A 19244-nucleotide genomic window follows, 5' to 3' on the forward strand; every position below is an offset into this window, starting at 1 on the left:
TAATAATAACTTGCGCTGATGTTGGTAAAACTACTACCTAAATATTTATATTTTTCAATGTCTTATATATTTTGTCGGTAAGAAGCAGATAAGAAAATATACTTCGTTCCTTCTTCCCTGTTACTCGCTCCAAGGCTGTTGTGTCTACAACCATCCCCATACTCCAAAGTTTACACCAATCAGCAGAGACCATAACTATTTTTGTAAACAGTCGTAATCTTTTCGACAAGCTATTTACCCAAAAATGATCCAGTTATCCGTGCCGTAGTTTTTTGTTTTTTGTTGAAACATGTCATGGTTGTCTTAGATTTCATTCCACACTCTGTAGTCCACCATGCCGACTGGCAGATCGCTGGTGCAGCGGAGGCGTGGCAGTGCTCAGTGAGTCAGAAGAAATGAGTATAGAATGGTATTAAAAAAATATCGCTATATTAACCCATCTCAAAAAACCAAGAAGCCTGCTTCACCGCACGGCAATAACGCGCGCAGCAAAGAGCGATTCAAGGAGAAATTGCCACTATGCGCACAACAAGGGTGGCTGCTCGACGCGTCAACGCTCCCTCGTGTTCCTCGGCTCTGCAGTAGAGTTCAGTCGGGAGCGGTCTGCTGCACCGCCGCTATACCCGCGAATGCGTGCGGCGCGCAAAGCCGCGCGGACAGCCAGCCACGCAGGCAGGCAGGCAGGCGGCGGCGACTTTGGAACAACGCCTAATGGCCGCGACCCACGCTAGCGCCATTGTTTATTAACGGTGAACATCTGCCGGCGGGACCGGTCGCCCACACACTCACTCTCGCTCTTTCTCCGAGCTCAAAGCGTCGTGCCTTGGTGTGCGCTTTTTCTCTTTTCTTTTTCTTGTGCCCGCGTCGCCGCCGACACCAGAAATGGGAGGAAAGTTGAGTGCGAGAGAAGGAGACGCAAGGATTCCCCTCCCTGGCGTCGTCGTCATCGCCGCCGCGACCGAGCACTCTCGCATCAAGCGTTATTTCGCTGCTGCCGGCGCGATTGCGAGTGGACGGCGGGCGTGGTGTCGTTGGTGAGAGCGCCCATATAATGGAGTCCCGTGCACGGAAAGGGTGCGTGCGAGCTTCGGGCCTCGCGCAGCGAATCTCGACGGCTCCCGCTGCCACCACCGCCTTTTGTTTTCCTCCTTGAAAACTGCTCGTGAGATTTGCTTTAGTTTACATGGAACGCTCCCTATGTACAAGACTGCACGGTTGGGGCGTGGTCGTGCCTCCAGGCGCGTCTTTTATTGCACGAATGAACGCAGAAAGTGTGCACTTCCACCTTCCTTACTTGCACCTTGGCCAACGACAATACGAAAAGACACCTAACGCACGTGCAATTTGAAGGATATCGAGATATTCGTCTGGGTGCTATGCCGAAATGGTTCAGTGAAATATGATTGCTCTCCTCTGCCTGAAACGCCCAACTCGTACACGTATATTTTTGACCGCGCTTACGAAAGTCTCCGGAAGTGTCTTTTCGCGCATCTCGTAGGTTCTTCGAATTCGTCTTTCTGCGGCTTACTTCGGGTCATGGCTAGCTCAGTAAAGAGAACCAGCGTAGGGTGCGCCCTTGTATCATATACGGCATCGAAGCAATGCGGGCATTGAGGTAACACGTAGGCATCGAGACATCCGTGATCCACGTTCCCTAAAGCACAGCCAAACGGCTACAGTGGATTGCTAAAAGGCTGCCAAGCCTTCGTAGTTTTAAGCACAATCCATGCCGATCCGGGGCTCGATAGCGGGACTTCTGTAACCTCTTCAAGAGCGCGGAAGTTAGTAGACGCATCAGTGCAGTTGATCGGGGCCCGTTTGAAAGGAGGAGCGGCGCGCTGGCAGCCAGGGTTCCGAGAACGGGGCCGACTAAGTCCGTCGAGATTAGCGTGTCGTCTCGTGGTGTCACTTGCGGTTTTAACAGCTCGCACGCTCTCTCGCTCCCCTCCTCGTCTCGGCCGCGGCCAAGACTCCATCGACGTTTCCCCGAGAGGACTCGCCCTTCCACGGATTAACGCGGGGTCTGGCGACGGAGGCTGTGCTGGGCTCTGCACTGTACAGACATGTGCAGGAAGGCGATGGGCGCGTGGCGCTGACGGTGGCGCACTGCGCGTCATAGAAGGGGGCAGTTGTTTCATATCTTTAGACCACGCTTACGCCGAAGTGGAATGATACACACGCGAGCTTATTGGACATTTTTAATAGGACCCTGTTTCTTTCGAGCAGAAAACTGGTTTTGGGGGGCAAGAACATCATAAAAAAATGTAAGAAGCCGCGTTGTTCGTGGCAAAGTGTATTTATCTCTGGTCGTGTTTTATTATGGTTGTCCTTCTCTGCTACTCTTCCTTATTTACGGCAGCTACTCTTTACGTAACTTATCCCATCGTCCCATATTGTCTCCGTCCTGCCTTTCTCAGCTGCGGGATAGTTGAACGCGCACAGCTCACGAGGCAGCCAAGGTAGCCTACGGTATCTAAGGCCATTTCTCTTACTTTTACTTGTGATAAAAGTACTACTACTACTACTACTGCTGCTGCTACTACTACTACTGCTACTACTACTACTACTACTACTACTACTACTACTACTACTACTACTACTACTACTACTACTACTACTACTACTGCTGCTGCTGCTGCTGCTGCTTCCGTGTGAGTCGCGTAGTGTGTCACGATGCTGCCATTCGAGCTCGTTCAGTTATTTCTTGATTGCGAGAACATGTTCTTAGTGCGCGTAACGCCGCCCTCAGGCTGGCTCTGGTGCCTACGCGTGTGAGTGTGCGGGGGGGGGGGGGGGGGGGGGCACTTGTGTATCCGTGCCCGGCTCGTGCCGCACTTCATCGCGGGCCCAGCGACCGCACCGCTCTCTCTCTCTCTCCCCGAGCCCCGCATGCAGCGCACATAGACACACACACGCGGCGAGCACGCGCTCTGCCGTTGCCGGTGGCCGCCGCTGGGGCGGCTTCGCTCACGAGCCCGGAAGCGGCCGTCGCCGCAGCCAAGGTCGAATCGCTTCGGGAAGCGCCCCGCTGGTCGCCGGGCGCCGCGCGCGCAAATAATGCGCCGCTGGCCCGCGAGCGGCGACGGAATGCCTACGTCGCATGAACAGCGGCGAAGCACGCGACGCGGCTGCGCCTCTTCCTGGCCGCGCTGCTCGCGCACAAGGCTCGTGCTTTGTTTCCTTGCCTGTGCGCGAGTTCTCGCTGCCCCCGTCACGGGGTGCGTGCTGCAGAGCGAGCGCGCCTTTTTTTTGTTTTAATAGTGTTTCGTCTGGCCTGCGCTCTGCTGCCCTTGTTGTGTCAGCAACGAGCTCAAAGCACTACCTTAGTGACGTATACTCATTCGAAAACTGTGCGTCTGTCTGCAGTAATTTCCGGTATGCAATCTGCACCCGATATATAGATTGTCCTCAAATGGTACGAAGGTCGCACCTGGTGCCTCCAACTCCATTGGGCATTTCATGCTGTATTTGGTGATATTGAAAAAGAAAATGTCTGGTCCGCATGGACAGGTATTTTGCAAAGTACCGAATTGTAACCTTTAAGCATTTATAGCCCTTGGGCTGTATACCGGAATTTACGGTACGTTACCAACGCAGTTACGACGCTCGGTGATCGTACAGTCCTCGACACACTTGTATAGTACCCTTGCGCTATTTACGAGTGGCCGGGTAGTGTAAAAAAATAATACTTAGCCTGCGTTTTTACCATGCATCGTGGCTAGCTTTTCATGGCTCGAAATGATCGGCAAATTTGCGGAAGCAGCGTCAAAAGTCGTCAGTGGGTCCCGTAGAGAGCCGTTTAAATGCTCCAAGCAAGGCTGCGAATGTACAAGGTATTGTTTGATTTTGCATTTTGAGCGAACCTTTGCAATTTACAGAAACATGGGGGTTAAAGATGCTTTCTTCTGTTGGTGGCGTTGTTATGCCTTCCCCGCGCATAATATACATACGTCGTAATCAGTGACTCAGTGACGTCACTCTTGGCCAGTCATTGTGGTCTAGTTCTGCAAGCTGTTCAGTGAGAAGAATGCTGAGCTCTGACAACGTTTCATATGATATAGGGTCACGTGATCCACTGGGGCCTGAGCCCAACGGGCCGCGAATGAAGAGCGTTGAGGAGAGGGATCAAGTTTATGTTACCACTTCGTCCTCCTCATATTCGTGCCTCTTTGAAACATTTTGTGTCCTAATAGTGTGCACTACTCATCACTTTGTTTTCATTGTCTATTCCCTTCCAGATTGACCCCAAGATTGCCTTCCCAAAGAGAGCACACCCAAAGGTAAATGCTGGCTTTACTCCTCCTGGTGCAGGCTAGCTGTTAATACTCGAGCTACAAAACATTTGTGTGAACCAGACAACCACGAAATCACGCTCGCAGCACAGGAAACTTCCTCTATGCAGTTCGCTTTGCTTACTGCCGCCGGTAACTGATAACGGTTCCATGAGAGGTGATTTGACAACTCGAGGCTTAAGCTAAACCTGCGTTCTGAACACACGCTTGCCGCTTGCTTGAAGTTGCCCTTTGTCGCGTGCTATTTATTAATTGCAACGAGTAGCTCCAAGGAAAGCAGCCACTGGAAGGAGCATTCGAACAATAATAGTACTATTGCTGCAGAACAAAAGGGGAATGGTGCGAAGTGATGCGTCCATTTGTTCCTTGTAGAATATAAACGCCGCTGGTACATCACTTTTATTCTATGCTGCAATGTAGCTGGGATCCACTTTGTAGCCCATATGGATAAACTGAAGCAATATTAATTGCGGTCATTTTGCGCGGTTAAGATTATCTTTCCGGTTTGTTTATGAGACAAATAGCTAAAATATGTTTATAAAAAATGGAGCCGTTCAGGATTATGAAAGTTTTCAGTTATTGAGGGCGTGAGAAGGGCGCGAGAGAGAGAGAGGGGGGGGGGGGGGTCAGCCTGAGGGACCGTTATATGGCCCGCCATTTTGCAGTTGGTGATGGGAAGAGAGGAATAAAAAGGGTTATGACGGGTGGCGATCTGTGACGGATGACAAGCGCATCAGAAGCACGTCTGATCGCAACCGCGGTGGGAAACCTAAAAGGCTCTCCTTTTTTTTTTATAACGACAGGGTTACTTGAGCTGAGGATCAGATTACGAAAAAAAAGAAACCAAATTCAGAACAATTTGAGCGAAGTTGGACACGTCTGCGACATAAATGTTTAACTTGAAAAATCCCCCACCTTGCGGCGCACATTCGTTGGGAGTTCTGGGAGCGCTCCGTACCTGACGCATGCGCTGTCGTTATCAGAGTGACCGACCGGCCACAATTCCTTGGACATTTGACACTTCGTTTGCTTGAAAGAGTCCTGTACTTAGAGAGGGAAACTCTGAAGATAACGAGACCTCTGCGGCAGTTAGGATATTTGATTTTCTCTTGAGTCTGTACACATTCTCAAAAGTTTTAACCCATCTCGAGTGGTTCAAAAGATCGCAGTTTTAGCGTTATGATTGATACACTTATAGCTAGAATATTTTCTGGTGGATTCGGCGACCACCTCAGTTTCATTACCTTTGTCAGCAAGTGTATCAGTGGCTCCAAAACTCATTTCACGTTTGATGAAACACCCTGTATAAGTGGCTGACTATAAACGGAAAGAAAAGTGTGCTGCACAAATGAATAGCATACTCTTTACATAAGTCCAGAAACGATTATATTCGCTTTGTCCTGCTGTGAGCAGTCAGATGTGGGCCATTGTCGCAGTTTTACGTTAAAATGCTGAAGCTTTGTCCTTTGTTCGCAGTGCATAATTCAGAAATCAGCGTCTCGGTGCCGGTGCTTTTTACTCGTAGCGTTCCTTAGTATGAGGCCTCTGCTTCGCGCATATTTTACAAATATAAACTCTAATGAGTGCGATCAAATTTGTTTTAAAATGTGTATATCTGTTATCAGCAATAATAACCTCAACCAGCTGCTGGTAGAGCCCTCACTGTGTCCCTTTGTATGGGGAAAATTGGCATACATACTCTAACTAGCAAACTGGATTTCTTCATGGAATTTTAGCGCGATAGGGTTGGTAACACTACTGCAACGCTGCGTAGTATCGAGTTATGTTTTTAGTCTCAAAGAGATAAAAAGCGGGCCGTTTCTTTTAACGAAAAGGTTGCCGAAAAGAGCGGAATGTCGGAATGTTTTCAATAAAAATGAATGCCTTAGAGCTCATGTTTTTTTTCGAGTTGTGAAACTCCTACCTTTCTTTATTGCTTGCTATTTTTTTGCGAAGTGTGTTTTTTATACACATCAGTTTTGAGTACTAAACACACGTGGCATTGCGGCTCAACATCCGAGGGTAGTTTTACAAGAATACAGTTCAGAGTCGCCAAGCGCGTTTCACTTTTCATTTATCAAACAAGCCTGTGCATATATAGCGTCATTCTTTGCAAGTGCTGATTCAGTTCTTTGTAAACATGAATGCGGCCAGTCGGTTTCCTTACGAGTCAGTCTTCATACCAAAATTTTATAAGCACGAGAAAATAATAAAAGCCCCAAAACAAAGGTACCATTCAAAGACCGTACTCTAGCATCAAGAACACGGGAACGTGGAAGAGAGACAAGCCATGCGTCAAAAAAGCTCGCTCAGAAGCACCAACGAAAGGAACAGCGTAAACACTGCATTCAGTATGCGTAACAGCGCGTACGTTACCGTGCGTGTGCGCACACAGACACACACACGCACACGCACGCACACGCGCACACACACAGACACACTCTTTCTCTCTCTCTCTCTCTTTCTCAGAAAATGCAATATTGGCGAGGCACATTCGCAAGGAAATGTCTGCGCCCAATTAGAAGCCCACCTGTTTGCTCAGCGCTCGTCTTCCTTATTCGCCGTGCAAACAGAAAAGTTATTCGTGGAGCTTGTTTTTTCTTTTCCGTTCTTGGTTCCGCTTTGCTGCGTAAAGGCTTGCCGCGCTATTCGCGTTAACGCTGGTGCTTGCGGGTGCCATCGTTGGCTTGTTTGCATCTTGCACACTTTGTACCTAATATTGCCTTTGAAAAATTGCCTCGTGAATGTCAGCTAGGCATCCATGCGGCCTCAGTCGTATCATCTTGGTTGGATACACATCGCATTTGTCTGAAAGAGAAGACGAGGAAACCGCAGGTAAAGAAAGAAAAAAAGTTTCATGCGGTATTGTTGTTATCCTTCCCTGCACTCTTTTTACTTATTTGTCTCAGACCGTCTTTTTGCTTCAGAATTATCTTTCATAACTGCTAATTGGACGTTTACTTACTCGATCGAGTCGGCAGAGCGGATGAGTTCGTGCGTTGTATGGACTGCCTTTGACTTTGCACTCCTATTTTTCGTCCCTTATTCGTACCGTGCGTATTTTCTTTTTTTTTGGCGTCTTTGTTTTGCACCTAGCGTCATGCCAAAGGAACTTGCCTTTTACAGCGAGAGCTGTTCCTGCTAGCCTTTCACCGCGGACACGCGCGTTGCACTGTATCACAGTCACGCCGCGCCTGGCCGGTAGGGGCGTTGCGCGCAACACTGTTAGCGGCGTGGTCGATGGGTGGCGCTGCTGCGCTTGCGCCCTAGTCGGAATGGGTCGAAGCGGTCACTTCGAGGTGGTGCGTAGCAGGCGTCGGATGTGGATGAGTCTCGGTTTGGGGAGGACAGCTTTAGCGGTGGCTTTTGTACTGCGCGGTAGGCTTGGGGGCGACGCACTAACGCTCAGATATTCCTGTGACACGCGCGTGGTAATTACGGATCGGTCGGTGATGGAGTTTCGATAGTATCGGGTTATATGGCACTGGCGCTATGTTACAGGCATTAATGTACGCACGTGCGTACAATACGTAGCTGCGCCACCAGAGGTTTGAACAGGATGACTCGAAGCAGTTTGGTGACGATGACGCTTGGCAATGCAGACATATTTGACAGTCTCGCGTAGATGGCACTGGGTCTGTGATTATGCACAAATGAGTGGCAACTCGGGTAAAACGTCGTTGTGACGTCAGTTGAAAATATTTAAGGGTTGGATGTGGCCACGTAATGCGTGTGATACATCGCTTTAAGGTAGCAGCATCAGGCGGAACCTCAAAATGCTCAGTGTCGCGAATACATCACATGCGTAACATGCTACAAAGTTCCCGCCGAGTGTCACGATATACTCAGCTTAGTGTAAACAATACTAGTTATAATTTTTTCTTTCTCTTTACTTTCAAAGCTTGCTTGCTAGGTGATTAAGAAATCGAGGTTTATATACGCTTGCAGCCTTTTGATCTGAGCAGTGTGACTTTCTTTCTTTCTTTGCTTGTGCTCCAAAGCCTCACACTCGTTCCTATTACATAAGCGTTTGGCTCTCATACTTCACTATGCGCTTAAAAGCAAGTCGCCGGGCGGCCCGAGTTGCAATTGATTTACGGAAAGAATCGTGTTTGCTTCACCTCTAAAATAGCATCGAAATGAAGTTCACACCTCGAACAGCGAAGGTAAAATGAAATGTTGATGCAGAAGTTTAGTTTGCCATTGGAATTAGCCGCAGGTATGAAATTCGAAAATGCAAGCGCGAACTGGGATGGTATCACTGCAACGTCTCCCAAACTCCTGGTGGACACTGGCGCCATTTGCGTCTTATATCTTTTCTATCTGGTTCTTTATTTTGTAGTTAATTACAGGATTACAAAGGAATACAAAACGTTGCCGAGAATGAGAACGTTGGACATGTCTTAAGTCGCGCTAAAATAGCCAGAAACCAAAGCAGAATATAAAAAAATTAAATTGTGTTGGCATGCAACTCGCACATTTTTCCCACTTCAGCTATTCTCTGCGGCACTAGCAGTGCGGCCAAACTGCAGAAAATCATCTGTCGTGAGATGAGACGACACTTGAGTGCATCCGAACAGCGATTAGAAATGACCCTGTGATGTGCATGTCATAATCAACTCGTCGTAGGTTCCCATAAATGTGGTTTCTTTAAAACAAACTATGCCGATTTTGATTCCCAAAAGAACAAATGAATCCTCACAGGACCAAAGCATCCTATGTTAGGTCCGACATTGCGCACAATACAGCGGAAGAAAAGACTATTGTATTTCTTATCTGAATAAACATCAATATGGGGACTAAAGTAAGCGGCGAGTGAAAATTTCGAATAAAAGTCATTACGCACTGAAAGTGAGAGAGAAATAGTTTCATGCGGCACGCATTAAAATGAAATATATAAATGATTTGCCACATTCCCGTCTTTGTTTTCTTCTCACTTTCTGAGCCAGTGGGGCTACTTGGGTGGCAGAGATACCATCTTGAGCATTACCGCTTTGAAACAAGCAAACAGTGAAAAAGTATGCGCGCCACCTTTTTTAGTGATGTTCTTCAAACATTAATATTATTTGTGTTAGTTTCTTTTGTTAACGTTTCTAGCGCTGGAACTTAACAACTGTTTTTCGACATGTTTTACTGTTTTCTCGCATTATGATATAAAGTGTGCATTATTTGCACCAACTTTTGTCCTCTGCTTTCCCCCCCCCCTCCCTCCCGGCTGGTCGAAGTAGTTTTATTGTTATTTTTATGTTAAAGCAAGCACTGAACAAGTTAAAAGCGGCGAGAATGGTTTGACTTTTTATCTTGTTCTATAGAAGAGGTTTTCATTGTCTAGCGTGATTATGCAGCTGGTGGTTTTCTTTTCTCACATTACATGTTTGGATTGTAAACTAATTTAGGTACAATATGCTTTGTACAAAGGTGCGGTTAGACTGATGTTTGGTCAGATATTCAACACATTCATCTTGATCAGGCGATCCTGTTTATTTTTTCGCTTTTTCGTTCAAGTGCGATTAGCTTTATTTACAGTGATGGAAAAAGAAAACGCACAGTTATCTTTACTAACATGCCCCCGTCCCTGTTGGTCGCACCGTCTTTATTACTTTTATCTTTACTAGCCTTAATAACATTACTTAGGCCCTATTTCCAGGCCAGAGTTAGCATTCAGAAAGGAGAGACGTTGGGTTGGGTTTGAGGGGGAAGCCGCTCGAATTTGGCACCGCATACATCCGAAACGTACTCAGCGGCGCTCTCCGCCATGCCTTTTCCACGGCCCTCGTATCGAGGCAGTGCGCTGCGTTTTCACGCTTCTCAAAGCTAACCTGTCGCGAAGTTTTTGGACGGAGCAAGCGGAACCAATCTTTCCGCGATTTTGGCTTCTCTACCCGTTGAGAGCGCGCTTGCGCGCATCAGTGCGCCATTTCTTTTGGAGCCAGGCTCTCCAGTTTCCGAGTCCCTCTATTTTTTCCACCGATTGACTCGCCATTCGCTCGCTCTCGTGTATTCTTTATTACGCTTTCGCTTTAATGTCGCTCTTTTGCCGGGGACGCAACTATCGGTTTGCCGTGTCTTGTAGTCGAATCAGTGCGAGGTTATTCTGCTCCGTGCTTTTGAATGGGCGCTCTCACCTTGGTTTCACTCGGTTCCTGCCATCAGCAGGCGCGCCCCTGTGTCACCGGCTAAGAAGAAATGGGAAAGGTGCGAATAGCTGGAAGGTTATTGCCATCAGTTCCGGAAGAAAGGGGAGGGATAAAGAGCGCTTCATCTTATACCTCATCAGGAAGTTTGAAACTTTGCAGCGCTCTTGCGCAAGGCGACAAGTATAGTGAGCTTGTGTTTGGCATCGAGGTGCATAGACTAGGGGCGAGTGGTGTAGGCGCCGACTTGCTGTCTTTGTCACCGAGTAACACCCAGCGATTAATCACTGGGTCGTTCAATGCGCTCCGTCGCGTTTGCGTGGCAGTTGCTCCAGAACCGGGCTCAAGTGGAGGCCTCCTAAACGGACAAGAAGGAATAAAAAATAAAGGAAGACAGAAAGGTACAAAGGATGTTGGGCGCAAAAAAAAAAGGGGGGGGGGGGGGGGGAGAGCTACTCGGAAGAGAACTGTGCGCGACGGCTTGCTTTTCCGCATCACTCGTCATTCTGCAGAGAAGCCAGCTTCGGGGTGGGGGAAGATTGGTGGCGGGCGGCCGAGAACGTGTTTTCTTTCAGGAACCTTCTTCGGTGCGGCCTGTGACGGTGTCCCTCATTTCGTTGTGCTGTGAAAACGCTGCTTCGCCTCTCTTCTGCCCCGTTCTTCCCACTGCCTTTCTCGCTCCCGTCATCCTTCTTCTGTCTTTCCCTCTTCTCTCTCTCTCTCTCGAAAGGCAGCCGTCGTTCGCCTCAGCGTGCCGTTAATTATGCGCGTTCATTGTGATTTATGACTGGGAGCGCCACCTAGGAGGTAATTACGTTTCTCTCGGAGCGTGTGCGACCGGCGCCGCCTTTTCTGCACGCACATTGTTTCTGCCCCCGGCACCTCCGCCGCTTTGAGGACTGGTTAGCCGCTCTTTTAATGATAACTGATGGCTGGCGCGCCGAGCTGAGAATGCGGCAAGGGCATTTAGGTTCACATACATGCTATTTTTATTTCGTATCGCTCACGACTCAAGCCTGGAAAATTTCGTGCCAATTAATGTTTTCTTTTTCTTTGTTATCGCTTTAGAATTGTCAGGCGGGCTTCGCGAGCCGCGTGGCTGACAATCTACTTTCGTTGTAAAAAGAGCAAAATTTTCGTCCTTGGAACATTTGAAACTCGGTAGCTTACTCTAGCTTTATTTTATGTTGTTTTTGCACCGAAAACACCGCGGCGCTAACAAATAACCACCGGCGCTTTCCTGAATTGCTCACAACTTAATTTTACGAAATGCCGTCTTCATCATATATTGCTGGATCAGAAAATTTCACGACTGCACAAAATTGAAATAGTGACCGCGTAGAAAAGCAGTGGTTGTGTAACGCGCTCTTTGTTTTTGCAATTTCACTAGCATTGCAAATAAACAAAAGCAGAACAAAGCACCGAAATCGAGAAAGGTACTGATGCTGTGTGTGTCCTCTTGTATCTTAGTCCTCGTCTTTTCCACTGTTTTAAGATAGGAACGCGCAACTAGCGCACACTCCTACCCTTGTAGGCGTGTACCGCCTGCTGCATCCGCTGCGAGATGATCGGTATGCGCCGTGGGCTCGGAGACCTCAGAAAGGCGGTAATTTAGTTACAAAGTCGAAACATTAAGAACGGTTGCGTTTGTGCGTTGCTTCCAAAATTATTGGCAAAGAGACTGCTGTTTCGAAGGCGATCATAATTCTGCGTTGCTTTTGACAGAACACAGTTTCAGTTTGACCTCATTTCTTTGCACACGACCCAAGAACAAGAACGGATGTTTGTGGCAGTGGGAAATGCAAAATATTTATGTCATGACGGCTTTGATCCCTAGCGCTGTAACCGGTAGGTCAGTCTGTGTAGCTTTGTTTTCGATTGTGAATCACTTTGCGTGACAAAACAGAAAACGAAGACTTCGTCTTTTGGTTCGATCGCGCTATATATCCGTTGTGCTCATTTCTGTGGAGCACAACCGTGACGCGTGTTGAAAACACAGTGAAGTATTTCTTTTGTAGAAGACGTAAACAAGGCAGTAAAGTCTATCGCAGAAAGTTCATAAAACGACACCTGGAAGGCGGGCAAAATATAAAGGATTTGTCTCATTTAACGTTTACGCTGCAATAGCCGCGTTTACATGAATGCGACAAAAGTCGACTTCAATGCACATTTTGAGTGAAAGAACAGGTTTCGAGAAGGAAATGCATGACTGGTACTCTGCTCTCTCCCTCGACGTTTTTGCACTTTGACTCAAAAAGTGGACTAGACTCGACTTCTATCGCATTCATGTAAAATCGACTCGTGATAATGAGAGGCACGTGGATTAGAGCAGTCATGCGACAGAGAGAAATTGCCTGAGGCTGGTGCCTTCCCGCCAGGCTCTTCGCTGAGCGCTGCGTCAGCCGCCAGGGTCCGCTCAGCACGTGCGGCATAAGGGTGCCGATCACGACACTTTCCGAACACAGTTGTTAACGTCGTCTGCGGGCGGGGCCTGCTGAATAGCGATTAGGGCTGTGCGCGGTCAGAGCTATAGAGGGTCCATGTTTGTGTGTCGGCGCACCAGGACGACGCGAGTGGGCAGGCAGGGGTCTGCACAGACGGAAGTGTGGAGGAAGGTGAAAAAGACGGAGGGTGAACGATAAGGGGACAGTAATATGCACAGGGTGGCGCCTGGCCGCAGCAGGTACATACGGCCGCAAGGTCCTCGTGAATTAATGTAGATCCAGCTTGTGACAGGCCACTTGGCATGACCCTCATAGCGTACGGTTGGCTTTTGAAGTGCCAGTTACTTCGATTGAACCACTTAGCTTATTGATCGACCGATTTACGACACTGCGTGCCACCTAAATCATGTCGATGTCGTGCTTTGCATCACCTAAGCCGCGTATACAAGATTTGTTTTTCGAAACAAATATTATAAACCGTTATCGAGGCGTAGACTTGCGAATTTCGCTTCACTTTGCCCTTTAATTATTTTACCGTGTTTTTACTTTACCGTGTTTGCATGCCAAGACGATATTTTGCCTGGTTTCAAAACCAAAAGAGACAGGTTATGCCTAGTCGCTCTTAATTTTTCTTCTATAAGATGTCACGATTAATTGGTTGATTAATTCGCTTGATTCTGTTTTTTTCTTTTATTGCTTCTTCATCTCCTTGCATGCTCAGGTCTCCGTGCTTTGTGTTTCCAATGTCTCTTTACTCATTTTGCCTAGAAGTTTTTGTTTGTATAATATCATTTCTATAATTTTTAGGCAGTCTGTGGACTGGGTATAGAAATTTGTGCGAGATGATATCTGCAAGAAGGACATGGACATTTATCATTTAATGTCCTCTCGCTTTTGTGCTCTGGCTCTTCAGCTTTTCCCTCACACGCCATATCTGGGAAGTCTGCCGGCACTCACCAACAGCGCGTCGAGTCCCCGTTGACGTTAGGAGGTAGTATAAGCGCAGGCCCCGTACTTTTCGCGAACATCGTGCGCACGTGGATAGAGACTACCCTTCTGAAAGTGCTTTCGCACCGTTCGCGACAGCGACGTAAAAACATCACCTTCACTGTTGACGCCACTAGGGGAAGCGACAGTGCTACCGCGAACCTCGCGGTAGAGTGACCAAACACTCAATAAGTTACTTCATACATCCTGGGCCGACGCTGCTCGCGACTACTCTACATCGTCGCGTAAACGTCCTCTATTCAGGGGTGTACGCACATTCTGAGAATAAATCACAGCACTGTATGCCTTCCACCTCTCAGGACTCTAGCGTGCCTCCACTGCGGTCGCGTGAGAAGCTCTTCGTGTGCCACTAACTGGTGAGCTGCTCGTAATAACGCAACACAGTGTACAACGAGAGAGCATGACATGAGTGAATGGACAGCCGTAAATGTCCAGGCGCCCCATTCTTTGCTTCCTGGGTCGACGATGTGCAGTAAACAAACCAAGTTATCTTTTCACCTCCGTCAGAAGTGCGCGCGGAGAGGACTCGTCGCGTTATACTGCCGCTAATATCTATGCCGTGGCGCACTGCGAACTGCAGGGTACGCATTGGACTCTCGCGCTTTCGCGGCGCCGTCGCAACTCTTTCGGCACGGCTCGTTGGGCTCATTTGTTTATCTTGCGGTCACTCTGCCACCGCAAAGAGTAAAAAAAAAGAACAAAAGAAAGTGCGACGCGTTCTCATAGTTGAGAGAATAAACCTGCCAGGCGAACAGCCAGTACTCGTAACAATGCCCGAACTGAGGGTGTGTTGCTACTCTCTCCTGGCTCTTTCGCTCGGTGCTTTATTTCTAGCAACCCGCGCAGCCTCGCAGCTGAAATGTTTTGCTTCTCTTCTTGCTCCTCCTCGGCACCAGGTGCGTTCGAAGGTGAGCGGACGGGCGTTTATTGCCCCCCCCCCCCCCTCCCCCCACCGCGTTGTGCAGCGCTGCTGTGCAGGAAGTGCGACCAAGTTCGTTCTTCTGCTTTATTGGTGAGGTGGGGAAGTTGGGTTCCATGGTTGTTTTCACCAGCTTACGCACCCTGGAGCGAAAATGCCCCTCGTAATTCGCTGGCTTCTGTTCTTATCTGTCTTTTTCTGCTGCCGGCGACTCATTTCTATCGTTGTGTTTCATCGCGCCGGAAAGCCGGAAGGAAGCTGAGTTTGTTTCGCTTTCGCTCTTATCATGCTTTTGTTAGGATCTCTTTTGTCTTGCTTCTTTTTTTTTTGTACGCAGGCGTTTCTGAGTCGAGCAACACAGTCGTAAACACGTTCAAGCGGTCGTCTAAATGCGCCCGGAAGGTCCTAAAACGACGCGCTGACGCGTTTTGGACTATGCTACTAGTTCGCACAGTTCGTGTCTGTGAGTTGGTGCTTGCTTAAAGTTGTGCTGGGCTGTGGAGGAGGCGCTGCATTACGTGCATCTCAGCTTAGTAGTCGACACCAACTTTACGTCTTCCCCTGAAGTTACCGGCTCCCCACAGCTGTGTTACGTATAGTTTCATATGATACTAAGGCCCCAAAGACTGTTCGTGTATAAAGCGCATTTGGATGTAACGAGCAATTTATAATTTGTATAAGGAGATAAATGCAGCTTGATAGTCTCTGGCTAAATATAGCGATATAATTTGTTGTTGTCTACGTTGAGCTGATGAGTACTAAGAAAACCTAGACTATAAGGTGTACAGCAGGTGCACTACGCGTTATCTGTGGCCTCGTCGGTCAGCAATGTATGCAAAGCTTTTTTAAAAAGTACTGACTACTAGTGGCATGTTACCGTCCCCTTAATTTCTTCAAAAATAATCGCATTTTTTTCTCCTTCATTGACTCGATATTCTTAATTAGATTTTTTTGCCACTGCTGTTCGCGAAGCAAATCGTGCACGACCCCTGAGTGTACCAGCAACTTTCCGGACCTGTGTAGTTACTTTCCGAGCTTGGCGTGGGCTACTGAGGAGCACTGGTCACAAGATTTCAAGCTTTGTTTTAACTGTTTGAGAGTTTCGTATTTAATTTCACGCGCTGCCCCTGCATTTTAATAGGGTGGAATGCAAAAAAAAAAATCTCAGGATGGTTACCACTGTGTAACGTGAGATTTAGCGAGAGCTGATCATGGTGACCAATGTACTACCGTTTATTCGTTGTTAATTATTTTGCTTGGAGGAGCGCCCATGCCGTCTCTATGCTGTCAATCTTGACGTCACTGTGATAGGACCACTCAGCGTGCAGCGCTGCAGTGAAGTCATGTGAGACGCTGCGTGATAACTAATTAGCGTGGCGCGTTGCTGTGACGCCATGCTTGAGTCACTGCCCAATTAGGGGGCGTGGTGTTACGCTGACAACGCCAACGTCGACGCCGCAGAACCAGGAAATGTATTTTTAACAGCTACCGCTCTGAAAGGAGAATAAGACAGGTGAAGGAGAGTCGAAAAAAGGATTTGTAGCGAACTCTTCGAGAAGGCCAACGTGTGGAGGAAAAGCTGTGCGCTGAGTGTGCACTTCATTATTGATTGAAGTAATCTAGTTATGCTCAAGATGGCTTTCTTTTATTTTTGTAGAATATATGTCAGTCGGCGACAGCGGTTTATCCTCGTCGCATCTTTTAACTTCGCGCGGAATGTTAATCCACAACTTGCGCGAAAATCGTGCAAGTGAAGGACGACCTCTCCGGTGTGAAGTCGAACTGACACATTCTCAATGCGCCAAATTGTAGGCGGTGTTTTTTTTCTTAGGCATATGAAAGGAACGTCGCGAAAGTATCAATATCAAACACTTTCGTGATTCTGTTAAGTTTTTCATTTCCGCCAAACATCAGTCGCTGCCAGCATAGCGCTGCTGCGAAAGAGTTGGGGCGTCCTGAGCGCTGTCTTTTCAAGCTCACATACGTTAGTTTTTTGTCAGTGAGTGGCTGCTGGCATTAGGAACGCGCTGAATGCGTTGTTTTTTTCTTTTGTAGTAGAATCTACATAGCCTACTGTGAAGCCTATGATATATACTTAGATCGACCATACCCACGCACTGGGCGCGTCTTGCTCGCACCATTGGTCCCTCAGCGTTTTCACGTGAAACACTTTGCGACACGGAATTGTGCGCGTTCAAATCAGCATGCGATTAACATTTTTTTTTTCAAATGAACCGATGGTCCAGCGGGATTTGGTGACACATTCGATTAACCTCACTTTTCTTCGAGTGCAGGTAACTTTTGTGATGCGCAAATCGTAAGTGTGTTAAAAAGCTACACGGGTTTTCTTGATTATTAGCAGAAGAAAGGCGGACACGAACATAAAAATAAAAGAAAAGGCACGAAGAACAAAAGGCTTGCGGCTTGAGAGAAACAGAAACAAATGAAAACATCGCCTCTGCGAGACTGGCATTTTTCGTTATGCAGATTTCGTGCGCTGCCGTGGCGACGACGGTGACAGAGGGAGTCGTTATTAATACGTTCCCTGCGCTGTGCGGAATGGAGCGAAGCGTAGAAACAATACCAAAAGTGAAAGGTATAGGGCGAAAGGAAACAGGAGAGGGAGCCACGACGGCGAGCGTATTTCGAAACTCTACCGGAGACGCACTTCTATCTGTTTTCCTTTTGTTTCCTTTTTATAAAAACGACGTGGCTCCAGCTCTGGCCCTCTTTTAGCATTTTGTCCGTTACGATTCCTTTCCGTTTTGTTTCCAAAGTCGGTAGTTTTGAACGAAACGGAAACGACGTCGCATATTATGGCCGAAAAATCGCGGTGACGTATAATCATTTTACGTCATCTTTCCTCGTGGGCTGGCTGCGCGTGTTCTCTTTCTCGCGTGGTATATATGTGTGCGTAGCTTCTTGCTTCCGTGTGCTGTCGCGGGCTGATAGGTTGGTGAACGCGTTTTGCTCTTTGGTTCGTTCTTTCCTTCTTCGCCTTCCCGTATTCTCGCTGACGCAAGTCGTCGAGGCTCGCGTAACCGTCGCAGTGACGAACGATCGGCGGAGGAAGTGAGATCTACCAGGGAAGACGTAAACAGGAACTTTCGTGGCGCGTGAAAGCCGATTACGGCTTAAACCGGGCGCGACTCCAGCAACAAAGATGTCTTCGTGTGGGTGAAAGACGACCGACGTCTCTCCATTCTTCGTGTTTCTTTTATTTCGCGCTTGTCTCACTAGAACGTCTCTTGGTGTCTTAACATTTAACTTAAATACTCTTTAGTTGCTTTTGTTTTCCCTTCGCACGTTTTAAGCGTCTGTTTTTTGCTCAGAGTGCATGTTTTTTTTGAAAATCAGACGCTGGCAGCGTGTCAAACAAACAAACAAACAAACAAACAAACAAACAAACAAACAAACAAACAAACAAACGAACGAACGAACGAACGAACAAACGAACAAACAAACAGCCCTAAAAACGGCGATTTTTTCAGTTCACTGGCGCGCACGATATTGCGCGTTCATTCATTCAACCAACGGTTACTGTGTATGTAGTTAGATACAATGCGCTTGTACTAGTGTTGTCGTTGCTCACACTGTTTTTATCTCGTAGTCTCGCTCATCGCGTAAGTCGCTCCTTGAGACCATACTGCGCAGGTTGCGAAATTTTTTCGTCGGAATTGTAAAGTTCAGCCCAGCGTCGGTCACGCTCTGTGTGTCTGTCTCACGTGCTTAATAGCGATATATAAGTAAAAAATAGAGCAGAAATTACGAACAGCCAAGGCCGCTAATGACTAAACAAATAATTAGGAAAAAAGAAACGACACAGATGCCTCCTATTCGTTTGCATAAGCTCGTAGTGTTTATCTACCTGTTTATTATCTGGTATCGCAACTGCCACTGGGATTGCGTTACCACGGGGCGAAGCGATTTATGATTATACTACGATTTGCTTCTTTTGCACTTTTTGATACGCAACCAAGGCATCAGTGGCAAAAGCCATACATTTTCAGTAGTTGAGCGCTGGGACAAATTGAAGCGGGTGGTGGAAGGGGGGTTCGTACGTTTTGACGCTCGAGTATTTCGTCCCCTACCCCTTCTCTTGCTCCGTCTCTCCATCTGCAGCTGTGGAAGAAACTCTACACCGGGCACGCTTCATCTCTGCCACGCACACAGTCGAAAGGATTTCCCGTCCGAGTCCACTCTTGCCTCTGCGACGCGCGTCTTTCGGGATTCTCTTTGTGTGTGGGTGGTGCGGAATGCGAGGCAACTCAGTGTCGGCAGCGGCGGCTGCGATGGGCAGCTGCAAGCTTCTCGAGTTACCTGGTAAAATATTTGCCCTCGCAGTCCTTCGCTCCCGCCCAGCGCGCGTGCCCGGGGCGCGGGGAGAGCCTTTTAGCCGCTGTTTGGGAAGCGCCCAACTGCGCCGGCCCGCCTCACTGTCGGTCAT

At 47.9% G+C, this 19244-nt stretch overlaps 1 protein-coding gene across 11 annotated transcripts in view; it reads left to right on the forward strand.

Annotated features, from left to right (window-relative positions):
• Rbp6 (RNA-binding protein 6) overlaps positions 1-19244 on the forward strand; it is a 509349-nt gene that overhangs the window by 189773 nt on the left and 300332 nt on the right. For all 11 annotated transcript variants that reach the window (XM_077652967.1, XM_077652959.1, XM_077652964.1 and 8 more), the window contains exon 5: positions 4239-4280. In XM_077652967.1, the coding sequence (XP_077509093.1) occupies positions 4239-4280 (42 nt within the window). The remainder of the gene's footprint in view (positions 1-4238; positions 4281-19244) is intronic.

The sequence above is a fragment of the Amblyomma americanum genome, chromosome 2 (assembly GCF_052857255.1).
Source record: "Amblyomma americanum isolate KBUSLIRL-KWMA chromosome 2, ASM5285725v1, whole genome shotgun sequence".
Lineage (NCBI taxonomy): Eukaryota > Metazoa > Arthropoda > Arachnida > Ixodida > Ixodidae > Amblyomma > Amblyomma americanum.